Source organism: Cyrtonyx montezumae, unplaced genomic scaffold (genome assembly GCF_038088225.1).
Source record: "Cyrtonyx montezumae isolate F1298 unplaced genomic scaffold, pur_monq_1.0 scaffold_32, whole genome shotgun sequence".
NCBI classification, from domain to species: domain Eukaryota; kingdom Metazoa; phylum Chordata; class Aves; order Galliformes; family Odontophoridae; genus Cyrtonyx; species Cyrtonyx montezumae.
Window position 1 is genome coordinate 1,670,047 of NW_027072037.1, and position 14,992 is coordinate 1,685,038.

At 45.8% G+C, this 14,992-nt stretch overlaps 1 protein-coding gene across 1 annotated transcript in view; it reads right to left on the minus strand.

Moving 5' to 3' along the window:
- The window catches only part of OBSCN (obscurin, cytoskeletal calmodulin and titin-interacting RhoGEF), a 172,546-nt gene that overhangs the window by 7,311 nt on the left and 150,243 nt on the right, over nucleotides 1-14,992 (minus strand). Inside the window, exons 97-111 of the mRNA XM_065744974.1 lie at nucleotides 14,299-14,520; nucleotides 12,632-12,755; nucleotides 12,209-12,342; nucleotides 11,763-11,875; nucleotides 10,776-10,944; nucleotides 10,261-10,342; nucleotides 9,441-9,641; nucleotides 8,630-8,690; nucleotides 7,840-7,917; nucleotides 7,519-7,691; nucleotides 6,645-6,671; nucleotides 5,927-6,079; nucleotides 5,785-5,830; nucleotides 5,174-5,251; nucleotides 110-3,704 (exon numbers count right to left, since the gene is read on the minus strand). Of these exons, the coding sequence (XP_065601046.1) occupies nucleotides 110-3,704; nucleotides 5,174-5,251; nucleotides 5,785-5,830; nucleotides 5,927-6,079; nucleotides 6,645-6,671; nucleotides 7,519-7,691; nucleotides 7,840-7,917; nucleotides 8,630-8,690; nucleotides 9,441-9,641; nucleotides 10,261-10,342; nucleotides 10,776-10,944; nucleotides 11,763-11,875; nucleotides 12,209-12,342; nucleotides 12,632-12,755; nucleotides 14,299-14,520 (5,256 nt within the window). The remainder of the gene's footprint in view (nucleotides 1-109; nucleotides 3,705-5,173; nucleotides 5,252-5,784; nucleotides 5,831-5,926; nucleotides 6,080-6,644; nucleotides 6,672-7,518; nucleotides 7,692-7,839; nucleotides 7,918-8,629; nucleotides 8,691-9,440; nucleotides 9,642-10,260; nucleotides 10,343-10,775; nucleotides 10,945-11,762; nucleotides 11,876-12,208; nucleotides 12,343-12,631; nucleotides 12,756-14,298; nucleotides 14,521-14,992) is intronic.

Here is a 14,992-nt window from a genome sequence, read left to right on the forward strand (position 1 = left end):
ACTGTGTAACCACAGCCTCAGATACACTAGGGAAAAAAAAAAAAAAGGCAGATGTAGCAGTGCCTGGTGATAGTGGTGAACCTATGAAGGCACAGAGTGAAACACTTACCTTCCTCTGACTCTGGCTCTGGAGATATCTTTCCTTTTAGGATTCTTGAAATATGGGCAACAGAAGCTTTTACTTTCTTCTTCAGACTCTGCTCCACTGACCGCTCTGCCGAATGAGACCTTCCATAAGGTTTGAAGAGCCCTGGCTTGTTGCAGAAGGAGCTTTTCTGCTTACCACTCGAGTCCTTCTGGGGGCCATACATTTCCCTATGGCTCTCTGACACCTTTCCTGTGGCTAACAGGTTAGCTCCCTTTGAATCCTCACATATTTCCAAATGATTCCTCCCTTTCTTTTCTTCTGCCTCTTCTCTGATGCACAGCCTCTTATCCTTATGCAGATGTCCCTTAGGAGGTGACCTTGCCCTTTCACTTAAAGGTATGAACCGTCTGCCCGTCGGTTTGGGCTGAGGCTTCCTAAAATTCATAAATTCAAACGGAAAATAGACAATGTCGTACAAGTCTGAGAAATTCAAATAGGCAGGCTCTACCTCCGATATGTCAAGTTTGGGAGTTCCACTTCCAAGACACGGCGTTTCATCCGACAGGTCTTTGATTTTCACCAAAGAAACTTCTGGGTGCCTACCAGTGCCCTTGCTTGCTGGTGCTTGGCTGGGGGCTTTTCCAACAGCCGAGCTGTCCATTGGGGGAATGCTCTCTTGGCTGGAACTCTCGAGTGCTAAGTCCTCCAGGTGTTCACATTCCTGAGGAACTGTTTGTGCTTGCTGCCCTTGCAGTACTGCTGGCTCCTCACTCAGGGCAAAATAGGATTCAGCAAGATCATCCAGCTCTGATAGTTCTCCTATTTTGCCCTCTTGTATGGAATGGCAGGAGATGTCTGTAGGTGCTTGGCCATCTGGACCTTTGTAGAACGTATCTGTGAGAGGAGAGATGCACTTTCCGCACTCTTCCTGACCAGCAACTGACTCTGCCCACACGTTCATCTCTTCAGACAGGGAAACCATCTCATCCACCAAACCTTCCAGGGCAGCAGACTCCTCATCACTGTAAAAAGAGGACCTGTGCTGTGAGAGCTCCTGACTTCCATCCCTGCGGAGTGACGATGAAATAGGTTTTCCAGCATCACAATTTCCACTTCCCAAGGCAGTGTCTCTGTCCTCTCCATAAACCACCAGCTGTTCCTCATATTCCAGCTGACAGACTGAAGCTGAAGACTGAACTTCTGATGGCGGAGCAGCTAAGGTACTTGGGTGTATGCCCTCCTGAGCAGCAGAAACTTTCCCACTAGGATAAGCAGCCTTGTGATGCTCCAACACCTGACTTCCACTCCCGGGGAATGGAGCAGATGAGGTCTGCCCAGCCTCCGGGCTCCCACTCGTTGTGGTGGATCTCACCTCACTGCGAAGTGATGCCTTCAGGTGTTCTTGCCTTTCACTCTCATGGACTGAAGGGAGATGAGGTTTTTGGGATGAAGCGGTTTCAGCTGGGTGTTTGCCCTCCAGAGCAGCAGGCACTGTGCCACTGCCTTGAGGAGCCTTCTGAGGTTCAAATCCCTTGATTTCAGCTTCGTGGACCAAACTGGGAGCAATCTCTGCAACAGATGGACCTTCACTCTTCAGAGCAGCAAGCCTCTCCTTGCTGTGAGCCGTCCATTCAGCGTGCCGAGCTCCGCCAGAGATGGAAGTTCGCACCGGTTTTGGTGGTGGGATTTTGGGAACAACTGGATGCTCCCCCTTTGGGATGGCTGATGTGTCTGCATGGGCACAAGCCTTCTTGTGGCCTTGACTTTCACCATCACGGGCTGCAAGTGAGGTGATCCCTGCAACAGTTGGTCCTTCATCCTCCAGGACAGTAGGTCTCACCTCTTTAGAGGTCTTCAGCTTCTGGTGAGCATCTTTGTGAGCTGTTTGCAGGACGGGTAGGATACCAGGCTGCTTGCCCTCCGAGGCAGTAGGCGTCAGAACGCTTTCATCAGCAAGTTGCTGCGTTTTGTCTTTATATACTGGAAAAGAACCAATTTCTGTCTTCAGGCCTGTTGAAGCAGCAGAGCTTTCGTGCTCTGTGAGATCAGACTCGGCAGCGCTGGGAGCAGAAGGCTTCTCGTGGGACTGTTTCCGCCTTTTGTCCATCCAGGGAGCAGCTGGGGCCGTCCTTTTGATGAGGAAGCCTTCCCCTTGTAGGTCAGGATGGCTGCGAGCAGACTCCTGGGGTGGGGGGCACACTCCAGGGGCAGACCTGGAAGTGGTCTCTGGCTGTGGCAGAGCCAAAGTGGACTGCTCCCCCTCCTGCAAAGCCGTGTCAGAAGGCCCAGGGATGGATCCAGACTTCAGGATTTCATGTTTTTGAGCTGTTAGTGCCGCCAGGTCTGAGTGCTGGGCAGACAGAACAGGGCCTTGGCCTTCCAAATCTTCCTCCTCAAGATAAGTAGCTTTTGACTTCTTCAGCAAATGCTTCCTATTCTCGCTTCTGTGAGGTGACACTGGAAGTCTCTCTAGCTGTTGCAAAGAAACAGATGGGCACCCATTGCCTTCACAGTGTGTGGAAGGAGAGGGCTGCTCCTCGGAGCAGTCCTTGCTGGCTGTCCTAACGTCTCCTTGCTCTGAAGTGCCCGCAGTACCTCCCTTGCCTGGCTTTGCAGAAAAGTCGCAGTGCTCACTGCCTTCAGGGCAACCTTCCTGTGCCATGATATCATAGTCTTCTTCCAAAATATCTTGTTCCCTCACGGATCTGGAGGCTCTCAGCCTGTAGTCATCCAGGGAGCGACTTCGGCTCGAGCCAGCAATAGCAGGATGCGGGGGTTTCCTCGCAGTATCAAATGAAGCCGATTTGGTCAGGGAACCAAGCAGACTCTCCCTGTGCTCATCTCCATCCTTGCTCTCCTCTTCTTCCAGCTCGAACTGTTCCAGAAGGGGTTCACGGAGACCACTGAGGGGCACCTTGGAATATCCAGCTTTCCGATAAGTCCTCCTGGCCCTGTCCAGGTGCCTCCTGAGCTCCCTGCCCGGAGAGGAAGGTGCCCTCGCAGGGAGCTCAGCTGCTTGGCTGTAGAAAGTGCTTTTAATGACACTCTGTCTAGGAACACATACAGGTGGCTTTTCTGTCCCATCCCCGGCCTTTTCAACTTTGTCCATTTCAGACAAAACTACGTCTGGCTTCTGTTTTTGATCTGATGGGCTTTCTGTGGAAGCCTTCACTGATGAAGGCTCAGCTTCATGACTTCTTTCATCTCGAATCCTGGGATGAAGCCCTTCCTCTTTTAAAATACTCGCCCTGAGCTCTTGGCTCTCTGTAGGTGATTTGTCCCCCGCTTCACTTTTCATTGCAGCATACTTCCTCCTCGTGGGTTTTACTGGAGGGACTGAGAATGTGGAGAGCTTTTCTTCACTTTTGCGCCTTGGAAGCTCCTGACTGCTTGGAGCATCAAATATGGACAGGTGTAGTTCAGGTGTGGAACCAAAATGCCTCTTCTTGGGGAAGTGCGAGTTCTCGTTGTCTGAAGACGAGCCGCTGGTACTGGAGGAGGTGCTCTCCTCAATGAGGTGCCGTGAGATGGCCAGGGAGGTGTTGTCGTGAGTCCTCTCTAGGATTTCTGGGATGGATCGCATCACCAGGATGGATTTATAGCACATCAGAGACCGCTGAAAACCGAAACAAAATGCGGTGCAATCAGATGGAAACGTGTGAGGAGGACGGTAAAGCAAAAGTATGAAAATGATTTCCTGCACTTTTCAAAGACCACTCAGACTACTTTAATAGCATGTTGCCACCCTTTAGTAGATACAGTTTGTTTAGGCCTTAGCTGTTCTCTGAGTATTCCTCCTCTCTCACTCGCAGCAGTGAAACTACATTGGCTTCACAGCACATTTCTTGTGATAAGAGAAGCAGAACACAGCCTTGGGTTTTTAAAGACAATCAAACAATTCAAAGCAGACAGAAAAAGGTTTTTTAACTGAACACACTAGTTAAGCACCTAGCTGGAGTAAATGGCCTTAAATCCATGGACTGTGGTATGACCTGCAGTGGTTTGGGCCAACAGAAGCCCCACCATACTGCAGGCAGTGGGAATCATCTGCTCCAACTTCAGCCACATCAGATGTGGCAGTTGAAGTTGAGCGGCTGGCCTTCACTTACAGCCAGCAGAGGGAACTGGGCATCCACAGCAGGCAGTCAATCTGATTCTTTTAGATGACTTCAAGAAAAGGGGAGACTCCCTGGGACATGTCTCTCTGCAGTTTGCCAATTGCAAAGACAGCTGAGGGGAACTAGCTTACACACAACCACACATCGTACGGGCACCTGCACTGTCATTTCCTCCCTGTTTGCTTTTCAGTGCTTTTAATTTCCAAGTCTTGCATTACTGAGACTAACTTACATCATGGGAGGTGTCAGTCTCTTCTCCATGGTATCCAGTGAAAGGACACGTGGGAACAGCACAAAGCTGCACCAAGGGAGGTTCAGGCAGGATAGCAAAAGAAACTTCTTCACTGTAAGGGTGGTCAAACTGGAGCAGGCTTCCTAGAGAGGCACCTGATGCCCCATGCCTGTCAGTGTTCAAGAGGCATTTGTACAATGCCCTCAAATAATGCTTTGACTTTTGCCTAGCCCTGAAGTGGTCAGGCAGTTGGACTTGGTAGTTTTTTGGGTCCCCTTCCAATTGAACTATTCTATTACGTTCTGTTCTATTCTGTCCTATGCTATTCTTACACATGCTGGACTGCAAGTGGCTCAGGCCATGTATGTCATAGAAATACTAAAAAAAACCCAAACCATAAAAACAAAGGGAAAGTCAAAACTTCTGCTGACTCCACTGCTCTCTCTGTTGTGAACAGGAATGCTGAAACCTGCTCATATCTGCCCACCTAAAGGTGGATGCCTTAATCTTTGTTTCAGTGGGTGGTGGAAGAGCCCTGCACATAACCTACGACACCAATAAAGCCTGGGTAATTTATTTCTTCACATTCATTGACTTCTTGGCTTATTCCCTATTTGTAGCCATGCTGAGATCTCTGCTGTGCCCACTGTCCTAGCCCAACAGACTTTAAAAGATGCTAATGTTGTTCAGAAATAATTAACTAAAAAGGGCCAACCTACCTTAAGGCCAACTCACCTGCCACTTGCTCCGAGCCACAATGAATTTGAGCTGCTTGGTGTTAATGAAATGAGCTGCTTCAAGGGGGAGGTTGTGCTGCCAGGTAGGATGAGAGGAAAATCAGTGGTTAAAAAATCCTAACTACATTTCCTGATTATTATTATTATTTAAAGGAGTGACTTCTTCCATTATTTATTTAAGAAATAATGGATCAAATTCTACAAGCTTATTATTGTAGGCAACATCAGTTTTCAATTATAAAATCAAACCTCGTTCAGTGCATGTGAGAAAGTCTCTATCACAATTTTTTTTTATCTCTTTGCCCATATGGATTTAAGCCATTGGGATATAAAACATAACCTCCTTCTGCAAAGCCACAGCTTCTTCTCTATACAAAAATGTTGTATTTACTCATGTTAGTAGTAATCTTTTGAAAGGGAGGGTAACCTGGCAAGTCAACCCCAATGTTCCTCTTCTTTCTCGAGAGTCATACCTACACTCCTACATAGGACAGAAAGTGGGCGACTGAGAGAAGAAATAAAACCACAGTCCTCAAACGGCCTGAAGAGTTGCCCCTCCAGAGGTCTCTTCCAAACAAAGAAGGTTTTAAGGAACCAAGACAAACTTACCATGAACCACCTGTGGGAAAGGCAGTCCAAAGCACCAGGCCTGTCTCTGATCAGAGAAAAGAACACCACGTCAGTAGCAAATCACTTCAATCAGAAATATCCCTGTGGGTGCCTGTGTTGTGTTGGAGCTGAGCACACTTACTTGGGCTGTTGCTGTAGGATCTGCTTTATAAAATCTTTTGCATCTTCACTCAGGTGAACAAAATCAGGAGCAGTCCATGAAACCTCTCCCTTCTGGATATTTAGAAGTGTTCCTCTGTCATTCTCCCCAGCAAATGGAGACTTGCACGTCAGGCTTGTTTATTGAACACCGTGAAATAGAAGGGGACAGACTTTAGACTTGTGTTTGCTGCTCAGACAACCAAAGCACAAACATCTACATGGAGCTTTCAAGTGCTTGAGGGACTCCATGTGTGGGACTTGCAGGACTTGCCAACAGCACATCCACTACAGAGCAACTTTTCCCCCATTTTCTCAATATCCAGTTAAATTACTTACCCCTGTTTGACAGGTAAGGCTGATGGCTACAGTAGGATGATGACTAAAATGGCAAGAGGAAGACCTGAGCACTCAAGACTACTTTACATAGGAACAATGACCTATTGAATGACCTATTGAACAATGACCTATTGAACAAAACCTATTGAACAATGACCTCAATGAATTTTTTCCTACTTTACATAGGAACAATGACCAGAAGATCTTTGGCAACACAGAAAGTGCGGCCAACAGAGGGAGTTACAAAATAAATCTCTGAAGAACTCAATGCTTCGCTCCCTCAGAGCCCACACTTGATGGAGCTGGAGGGCTCTGATTGACAAAAGGGCATCAAACGAGTACATCCAAGCAGATATTCTTACCTTAAATATGTGATGACTCCAACAGCCCTGAGGACAGAGGGAACAAAAATGTCAGATGCCCCTCATTTTTCTCCTCCTTCTCAAGCACACTGCCTCTTTTCCAGTGTGATAAATCCCCAAAGATTTTGCTTTCCCCCTTTGTTGCTTTTTTGTTTGTTTCTTTTCCTTTCTTTCAGCATTTTGATAAAATTAGCCTCAACTATCCTTTCGTTTTTAAAGCATAAGTGAAGAAGTATCAAAATAGTTCTTTGGAGTTTGTTTCTCTTTTCTAGAAGGTCTCTTTGGGTTGTGCTCTTGAGCTGCCACCTCTTTATTGAAGACCACTCTCCTTAAGATGCTTCTTTGCATTAATTAGCTGTCAGGCATCAATTATTGTTGACCAAAATAAACAAAAACAAACAAACAACCAAACAAATAAAGAGCTTTAAATAGCCCCAGTAGGTTTTGGATTCTCACTGTTCACTTTCAGTTCCCTTTGTTATTCCCTTTTGTCAAGGAAGCACCTCGATTAACTGCACCATTTCTACCAACATACAGTATTCACTCACTGATGCCCTTTTTGTGTAAACAATTGGTGCACTGGTACAGTTGCTACACTGCAGACATATCAGGCTTTTTCAGTAGCACAGGATTCTGCACAGCAGACTCCCCATTTCAATTCTACACAAAGGCAAAGCCACAGGAACTGAGCTTGGGACAAAACAAAGCCTATCCACTGCAAAATAATTAGATGTAACTGCAATAAATTACCCTGTGGTGTGAATGTGCACACAGTAACATCACTACGTACTCCTAAGGAAACATTTCTCCTAACCCAGATGCCCCAAGTTCAGGCTGTTCAGTGCAAAAGCTCTGTAGGAAGACAGCAGGTTACCAGATATCAGTTGCTTTTGACACCGGTGACTGAGTGACAATTTCTGGGGCAACGAATTCTGGAGACCCATATTTGCTGAACTGAGGCTCCAGAGGTGTGATCTTCTGAGCAAACCCAAAGTCACAGATCTTAAGGTCTTCCCTCTCAGGGTAAACCATGAGAATATTCAGAGGCTGGAAAATGAAATGAAATAAAATAAAATATTAAGAAGCTTATATTGAGATCAGGCAATATTTTCAGTTGCAAATATGGATAATTCAAATGGAAAATACCTAAGCCAACCAGAGGCTATGGCAAGCTAGTCCTGCCACTGCACGTTACCTTAATGTCCAAATGAAGGATGTTGTTGTCATGAAGATAACTGATTCCTTCCAAAATTTGCTTTATATACAATTTCACCTAGAAAAAATAAATCCAATTTTAAGCAATCGGTCATTAAGCCACTGAATATTAATATTACATACAGAGGGGCCTCGATTCCACCAATGTTTTTTGTTGTTTTATGTGATAGAGGGACAGACTGAACCAGCCACCTGCAACTTTGCAAGTCCTCTACCTTTCAATTCTAAAGTGACAGCTGACATTTCCCTCTGAATATTTTCAAGAAAAATCAGTTTTCCCAACAAAAAGGGGAAAGCCTTGCTTCTAGATGGGAGATGTGAAACCTTTTGAGCTTTGAGCACTCAATAATAACGATAACAAAAACTATCTGAGAAACCATCATTTCATTTCAGAGCTCGGTTTGGAGACTGAAAGGAAGTGGATACGTGTGCAATTCTAAGGGGACAGAGCATTATCTGTTATTAGGCAAGTGAAGATATAGGATCTCCATAGCAAAGGAATGGTACATCAGCAAATGTGGATCGTATTGGGCTGAATGCAATGCCAGTGGTTCAAAATCACTGGTAGTTTCTGGTCATTCCCTGAATATACTCAGCACTGAAAGCTGATGGGAATGCACTTTAAATCCTGATTCTGCTTTGACAGATTATCACTAATTCAAATATATTTTTCACGTTGGAAATAGAAAATGCAGATGAAAGTTATTCTGTGCTGAAGGATCAGATGGTACCCACCAACACTGAACACTGAAATAAGAAGGAAAAATTACCTCTGCTTCAGTGACCACACTCTTCTTGAATAAACGATCGAGGAGCTCTTCACTGGAACACCTCAGAACAATGTTAAGATAAAATACAACAACAGTTACAGAATCATAGAATCACTCAGGATGGAAAAGACCTCTAAGATCCCCAAGTTCAACCCCAACCCAACATGTCCCTCAGTGCCACATCTCCACGTCTCTTGAACGTGTGTTCAAGGCTCAGGAGACTGTGGTTGCTCCCCAGAAGAGCAAGGCTGGCCTTGGTTCTCTGATCTCCTCAGCCCATGCTGTCCCAAGTCTTCATGCAAAGCTACCACCTCAAAACCAAGTGCACACAAAGACCAAACACTTTGGATTGGTTTGGGGATTTGGGTTTCCAGCTTGCAGTGTTGGCTTGTGTCTTCTCACAAGTCCCAGCACCTCATCTTCCCTTCCCACTTACAAACAAGCCGTTATGCTGAAACTTCTCATACTTAGTGGTGTTTGTGTGAAGGTCTGTCTGCCTCAAGAGCCTCAGGTTGTGCTTTTCAGGAGGTTCCCACTGGGAACAGAGTCATTCCCTTCCACACATTCCAGAAAAACAACTCAATTCATGCATGCTGGTATATGCAGCTATCATGGCTTGTCCTAAACAGCAGAAACACAGCAACTCAGTGAGGACATACAGAGCTGTGCAATCCTGCAGTGCAGGGAATGGCTGAGTGTGTTCTGCTACCTCAGGAAAAGCTCAACATTGGTTATCTGCACAGCTACTTAATAAACGAGGTGTGCTCATTACTTTTCAGCATCCTTGGAGGAGGAGCACAGAAAAGGATACAACTCCAAGATCAAAATCAGGGTTTTCCGTGTTTCAAACTGATCCAGCAGCCTGGTAATCCTGTCGTGGGACAGAGAGGTGAGAATATCCCTCTCTTGATGCGCCCGAGCCCTCGTTTTGCTCCGCAGAGGGATGAATTTGGCGGCACAAGATACTCTGTTCCCTTTGTGTACAACTCGTTTCACAAAGCTGAAGCATCCCCTGTGCAGAATGAAAGGACAAGCCTGGCTCAGACCCACTTCAAAGCCCTCGCACAGCGGGTGCGGACCTTTCCTCCCCCCAGTCCTGGCAGCTCCTGCTGCTCAGGGCTTACAGTCTATTTCCCTGTGTGCGAGCTGCTATTGCCCTCTCCCGGCTGTCTCTGAAGGAAAACCCATTCCAGTTGTGTGCTGACAAAGGCTGTGCTCTCAGATCCCTTGGATGGACACGGCGCTGGTTACTTACATTGCTGTGGGCTTTGGAGCTTCGTATTACCCAAGGGCCATACCTGGGCACCTGTTCATAGAGTCATTAAGGTTGGAAAGACCACTAGGATCATCAGATCCAACCATCAGCCCGTGCCTGTGTCTGCTGTAGACCATGTCACTCAGTGTGATTATCCTGAAAACCTCCAAGCATTACATCAGTTGAAGCTCCATCGACTCTCCCAGCATGTCAGAAACTTCACAACAGGTTCCCAGCACCCCCGTATCAAGGCAATCTCCAATTCTGCCAGTGCTTTCACCACTTCAGATTTATTTGTGGTTCTGCCTCTTGTTCCTGCTGCTCAGCAGCTCAGGTGGGCAACTGGGTGCTGGAAAATGCTGGAAAATCCATTTACCTTCCAATCTCCTGCTTAACTTCATACAGGGAATGGAGTTTTCTCCGTGTGGCCACTTTCTTTGCTGCTTGGTCTTTCTTAGCTTTGGAAATGAAGAAAAATATAAAGGTTAATAATATTCAGATTGCTAATGGTGTACAAAGTGATTTCAGAACGGCTTAAGTCGGGAAAATAGACAGGGCTCCTCTTCTGCACAGAGTTTGGTATAGCTGTTGGATGACACAGCTTGCCAGCATACTCACTGGGGCATGGCCATGCTTATTTCTGAGGCCCATGGTGTCAGTTTGTCTCAAGCAGAGATAAAAGAAATGAAAAAAAACCCACAACTAATTTGTTCATCTGTGCAGGTCATTAGAAATCATTCCCTTTATACTGGATCATGACATACTGCTAATACACGAATGCTAAGTTGGAAATCATGGCAGGTATTGTATGGGTGCCAGAGGAGAAGGATGACAGAGCACACACTACAGAGGGTATTGAAGCAACTCATGCAGCTCAAAGAACGATGTTACCTTCGTGTACAACGAGCTCTGCTTTGCACAAAACCTCCCCTCCTGCATTTTTGGCAACGCAGGTATAAACTCCACCATCTTCTGAAACAACGTTGTCTAGGATTAAGAAATAGGTCGTTCCTGCCTTCCCTTGATGGAGCCTATCACCGTCTGCCAGCAGCGTAGTGCCCTGGAAGAATGGAACCACTTTTTGTTACTGGAAAACCAAGATGGAAACAGACATTTCTTCTCTTCAAGAAACGAGAAGGACGAGCAGAGCTGCAACACACACCTTTCCATCTAGCAAAAGGCACCAACAAAATGCTGGCTGAAGAAGTCCCCATGGCTAAATGTTTCTCTGCTTATACAACATTTCTCTTTCAGAGCCCATTCATTAAAATGAGGGCTGGGGAGGGGTCCCCATGTGACAAGGTTCATCCTTTGGTTTTTCCAGCACACCAAGGCTGCCTGACCGGGCAGGAAGATGTCAGATGAAATTTAACACAGACAGATTTAACAGTGATGCAATATTTGAGGGGGGAAACAATATTCTGGGGAATAATAAATTATTTATCTTACTTCCTACTGCGTTATTTACTGTCCTTGCACTCAGTTTACCAAGTAACTATGGAAAAGATACAGAGCCTAAAAGTCACGTCGACAATAGGAGTAAACCATTCTTGATCCCATTCCTGACCCTAAAAATGACAGCACACACCCTGGTGGCTCTCAGACAGACACCAATCTCCCTTCTTGCCTATTTATGTACCCAAAATGAACTTGTGAAAGGAACCCCATTGACACTGCATCCATCACACGGCAAAATTCAAGCGTGGTGGTTCCAGGCAAAACTGCAGCTAATTTAGAAAACATCTACAGAGGTACAGATAAGACCAAGGTTCGTAACTGGTGTAGAATGACAGAACAAAAAGACTTTCCCCACAGAAGTACTGTGCTGCAGCCATTTCAGTGGTGCTTATTCTCAGGCAGGGAAACATCTGCCCTTACCTTGAACCACAGAACAGTAGGTGGAGGGGTTCCTTCGATGACCGCCTGAAATCTGGCACGCTCCCCAGAATTCACCTGCACATCCTCTATTGTCACTTGCATATAGGGAGGACCTGGTGAGACACAATGGTTGGCTGTACTCACCCTACCACGACTTCGTGGGCTGGTGCAGTTTCAGTGGCTCAAATGGGATTTTCCAGAACCAGGGTATGATACTGGCTTGGAGTCAAATCAAGAGATACCGCATCGATATGTTTGGGTTTCCTTATATTGGCATTACTTTTGGGCTACTTCATGCTTACATGTTACTTGCTGTTTAAGGAACAGCTACTGGTGAAGAAATTGAATTATTTCAAACAAAAGCCACGGTCAGCAAGACGTATCACCCAAACTGGAATCAGTGACGGTCACAGGAGCAGAGCAATAAAGACAAGGCTCTTCCTTACTTGTTGGGGTTTTCTCCTCAGTCTTATACACACAAGTTCTTTCCGTGGTCTCGATATAAACTTCACTGTGTACATCCCAGACCACATCCCCTTCTCTTCTGTACCAGTCTCCTGTCCCCGCAGCTGGTAGTATTCTTTCACAAAACCCAAGAAAAAAGACACAGTCACACAACTGCAGAGCTGTAGGATCACACTTTGCCATTGAACTACGTGTTTCACCACTGGACAAATCAATATTTACGTCAAATTAATCAAATTAAAGAGTTTTGCTTTGGTGGAGTTAATTTCTCTCCGATATTTTACATCCTTCTTGATCAATGCATTTACAAACAGGACTCAAAAGACAGCAGCCTACCAGAGTGAGCTCAAACCACCACCAGCTTCCCTACAGAGGAAAATCTGTGTATTACGATGTATGCTCACCTGGAAATGGGAACAGTGTGCTCCTGAGTGCGTTCAGCTCCAGTAGCTGTCTTTTCGTGGGAAAGACCAGGGCTGGGCATGGGTACACTTGGTTCTTCAGTTAGAATCTGCCTTTGTGCTTTGTCTGGTAGCAGAAATAGGGGAAGTTAGACACATCAGCTATGAGGGCACACCTGAATACCAGAGCAAACATTTTAAGCCATCTCTGGTCTGCCTTGTGTGAGAACGGAATCCTTCTGAGCTCCTCCGAGCGCAATTGTTGAAGAAGAATGGACACCCCATGAGGCAAAGGGCTTGAATAACAGCAGAGAGGCTGAATGGACACAATGCTGACTGGCAACATGAGCTTTTCTATAAGGAAACGCATGCAGACACAGGTAGGGGGGGTGGTCAGTAGGAACAAGGATACAGGGTCAAAGATCCCATCTGGGTGGGGAATGGACTCAGGCTTTCTGGTTACCAGTGCTATCAAAACATTTGCCTTTTTATTCATGTGATCAAAGGGATGATTGTCAAGTCCACTTCTTATTAGAGTAATGCCTTTATTAATAACTTAATTAGTTGCCTCAAGTGAAAGAACTGCCAAGTCATCTCCTTCACTCCTCTGCAGTTGAAAATAAAGATGTAATCCATTTCACATTTTACTTCTGATGATTTCTGAGTCATTCTGTTTCACCACAGGATTGTTTGCATGGATGATTTCCCACAAAAAAGGAGAAAAAAATCAAAAAAGATTTTAAAGCCCTGTCATTTTTAAATGGTTTTTTTTTTGGTCTAACTCTATGGAATGCTTCTATTCTTCTACAGCTTTAGGCAAAAAATATCTTTCTTTTTGAAACGACATCTTTAGTTTGAGGGCTGCAGGCTACATGACACTGTCCTTTTAGGTTTTCATCTTGGAGGCCCATTATACTCTGTCTTGAAACAGAGACAGACAAGTTGCTGTGGCAGAAGCAGGAGGAAGAGCAGCAGGGCTGCAGCTTGCTCACGTGCTTTAAAAACAACACAAATGTGAAACCTGTGCTCAAGACATTGTGACACACATCACAATTGTGATACACATCGGTTAAAAGATTGAGAAGTCTTTTCAACTCCAGGGCTGAGGAACTGCAGGGGAACTTGTGCCCAACATGATATATATTCTCTGGTAGTTGGCAAAGGGATTTTAAATTTCCAGCTTGCTTTCAGCAGACAATAAGAAAATCAATAGCCCTTCCCCACCCCAGGACATCCAAAACCAAATTACTTCTGTGAATGCAACAGAGAGGAAAAAGGCAAACAAGGAAAAAAGGAAGCTGGGAATAAAAGGGAAACAGAAGCAAGGGAAAAAAAAAAGGAAAAGGGAAAAAAGGGGAGAAGGGGAAAAAAGGGGGAAAAAATAAAGATTAAAAGCTCATATGTGGAAAAAATCCTCTACTTCTTCACTACGGGCAGTTGATGAACCAAACTGCTTGAGACAGTTTTCAAGCTCCTGTTTTCAGAAATCTCTGCCCAACCCACCCATCCCAACTCACACCCCCACGTTTTGTTGGCTCTGTCCTTTTTGGACCCATAACTGTTCAAAACAACGAAGCAGAGAACTGAGGGGGAAAAAAATAATAATTGTTCAACATTTTTTATCTTTATCAATCTCCATGCATTATTTTCCAGACTCGCTGCAGACCTACCCTGCCCCCCAGCAGCCTGGGTTTGGGTGCTAGCTTCATGGAGCAGCAGAGGCCCAACTGCTCCATGCTGGCCAAGGCCATCTCCTCGTGTGTCTGGAGGAAGATCCACAAGCAGTGATGCTGAGTCCACGAGCTTCTTCAGAGCTGTCTTGATCTCCTTATCAGCACGCCGAAGGGAGGCCTGGACAGAGGTCTCCAGCTCTGACTGTGGGGATGGTTTTCCTACAGACAAGAAGAACAGCTTTTCTCTCTTTGGTGCAAAAAGAAAACAATGGCAACCTGAAACCCATTGCAGTCAGATGGAACATCTGTCATCACCTCCTTCCCCTCTGCTAGAGTTCACAATAAGGAGACAGGCACACAGACTTCAGACAGACGTGTCCCACCAGGCTGAGGATACTCCCAGACAGTGGAAAGAGGGATTTGTCACCCGACTCAACCCTACGTTGTCTGCTTTGGCAAATACATTTCCACTGGGGTCAGTGAGACAAAGCCAGTGGTGATGCATTGCATTTACAGAGAGGCTACGTGTGAGGAGGATGTTATTGCCTCAGGGAAGGGGAAGGAAGAGCAAGCTCTTACCAGACTCACCCGTGCCCCTTAAATAGGGGTCGCTGCATCCTGAGCCTGCAAGGAAGGATTGTACAGAAGACCATGCTTGCAGAAGATTGTGTTTGTCCTACTAAATACTGCG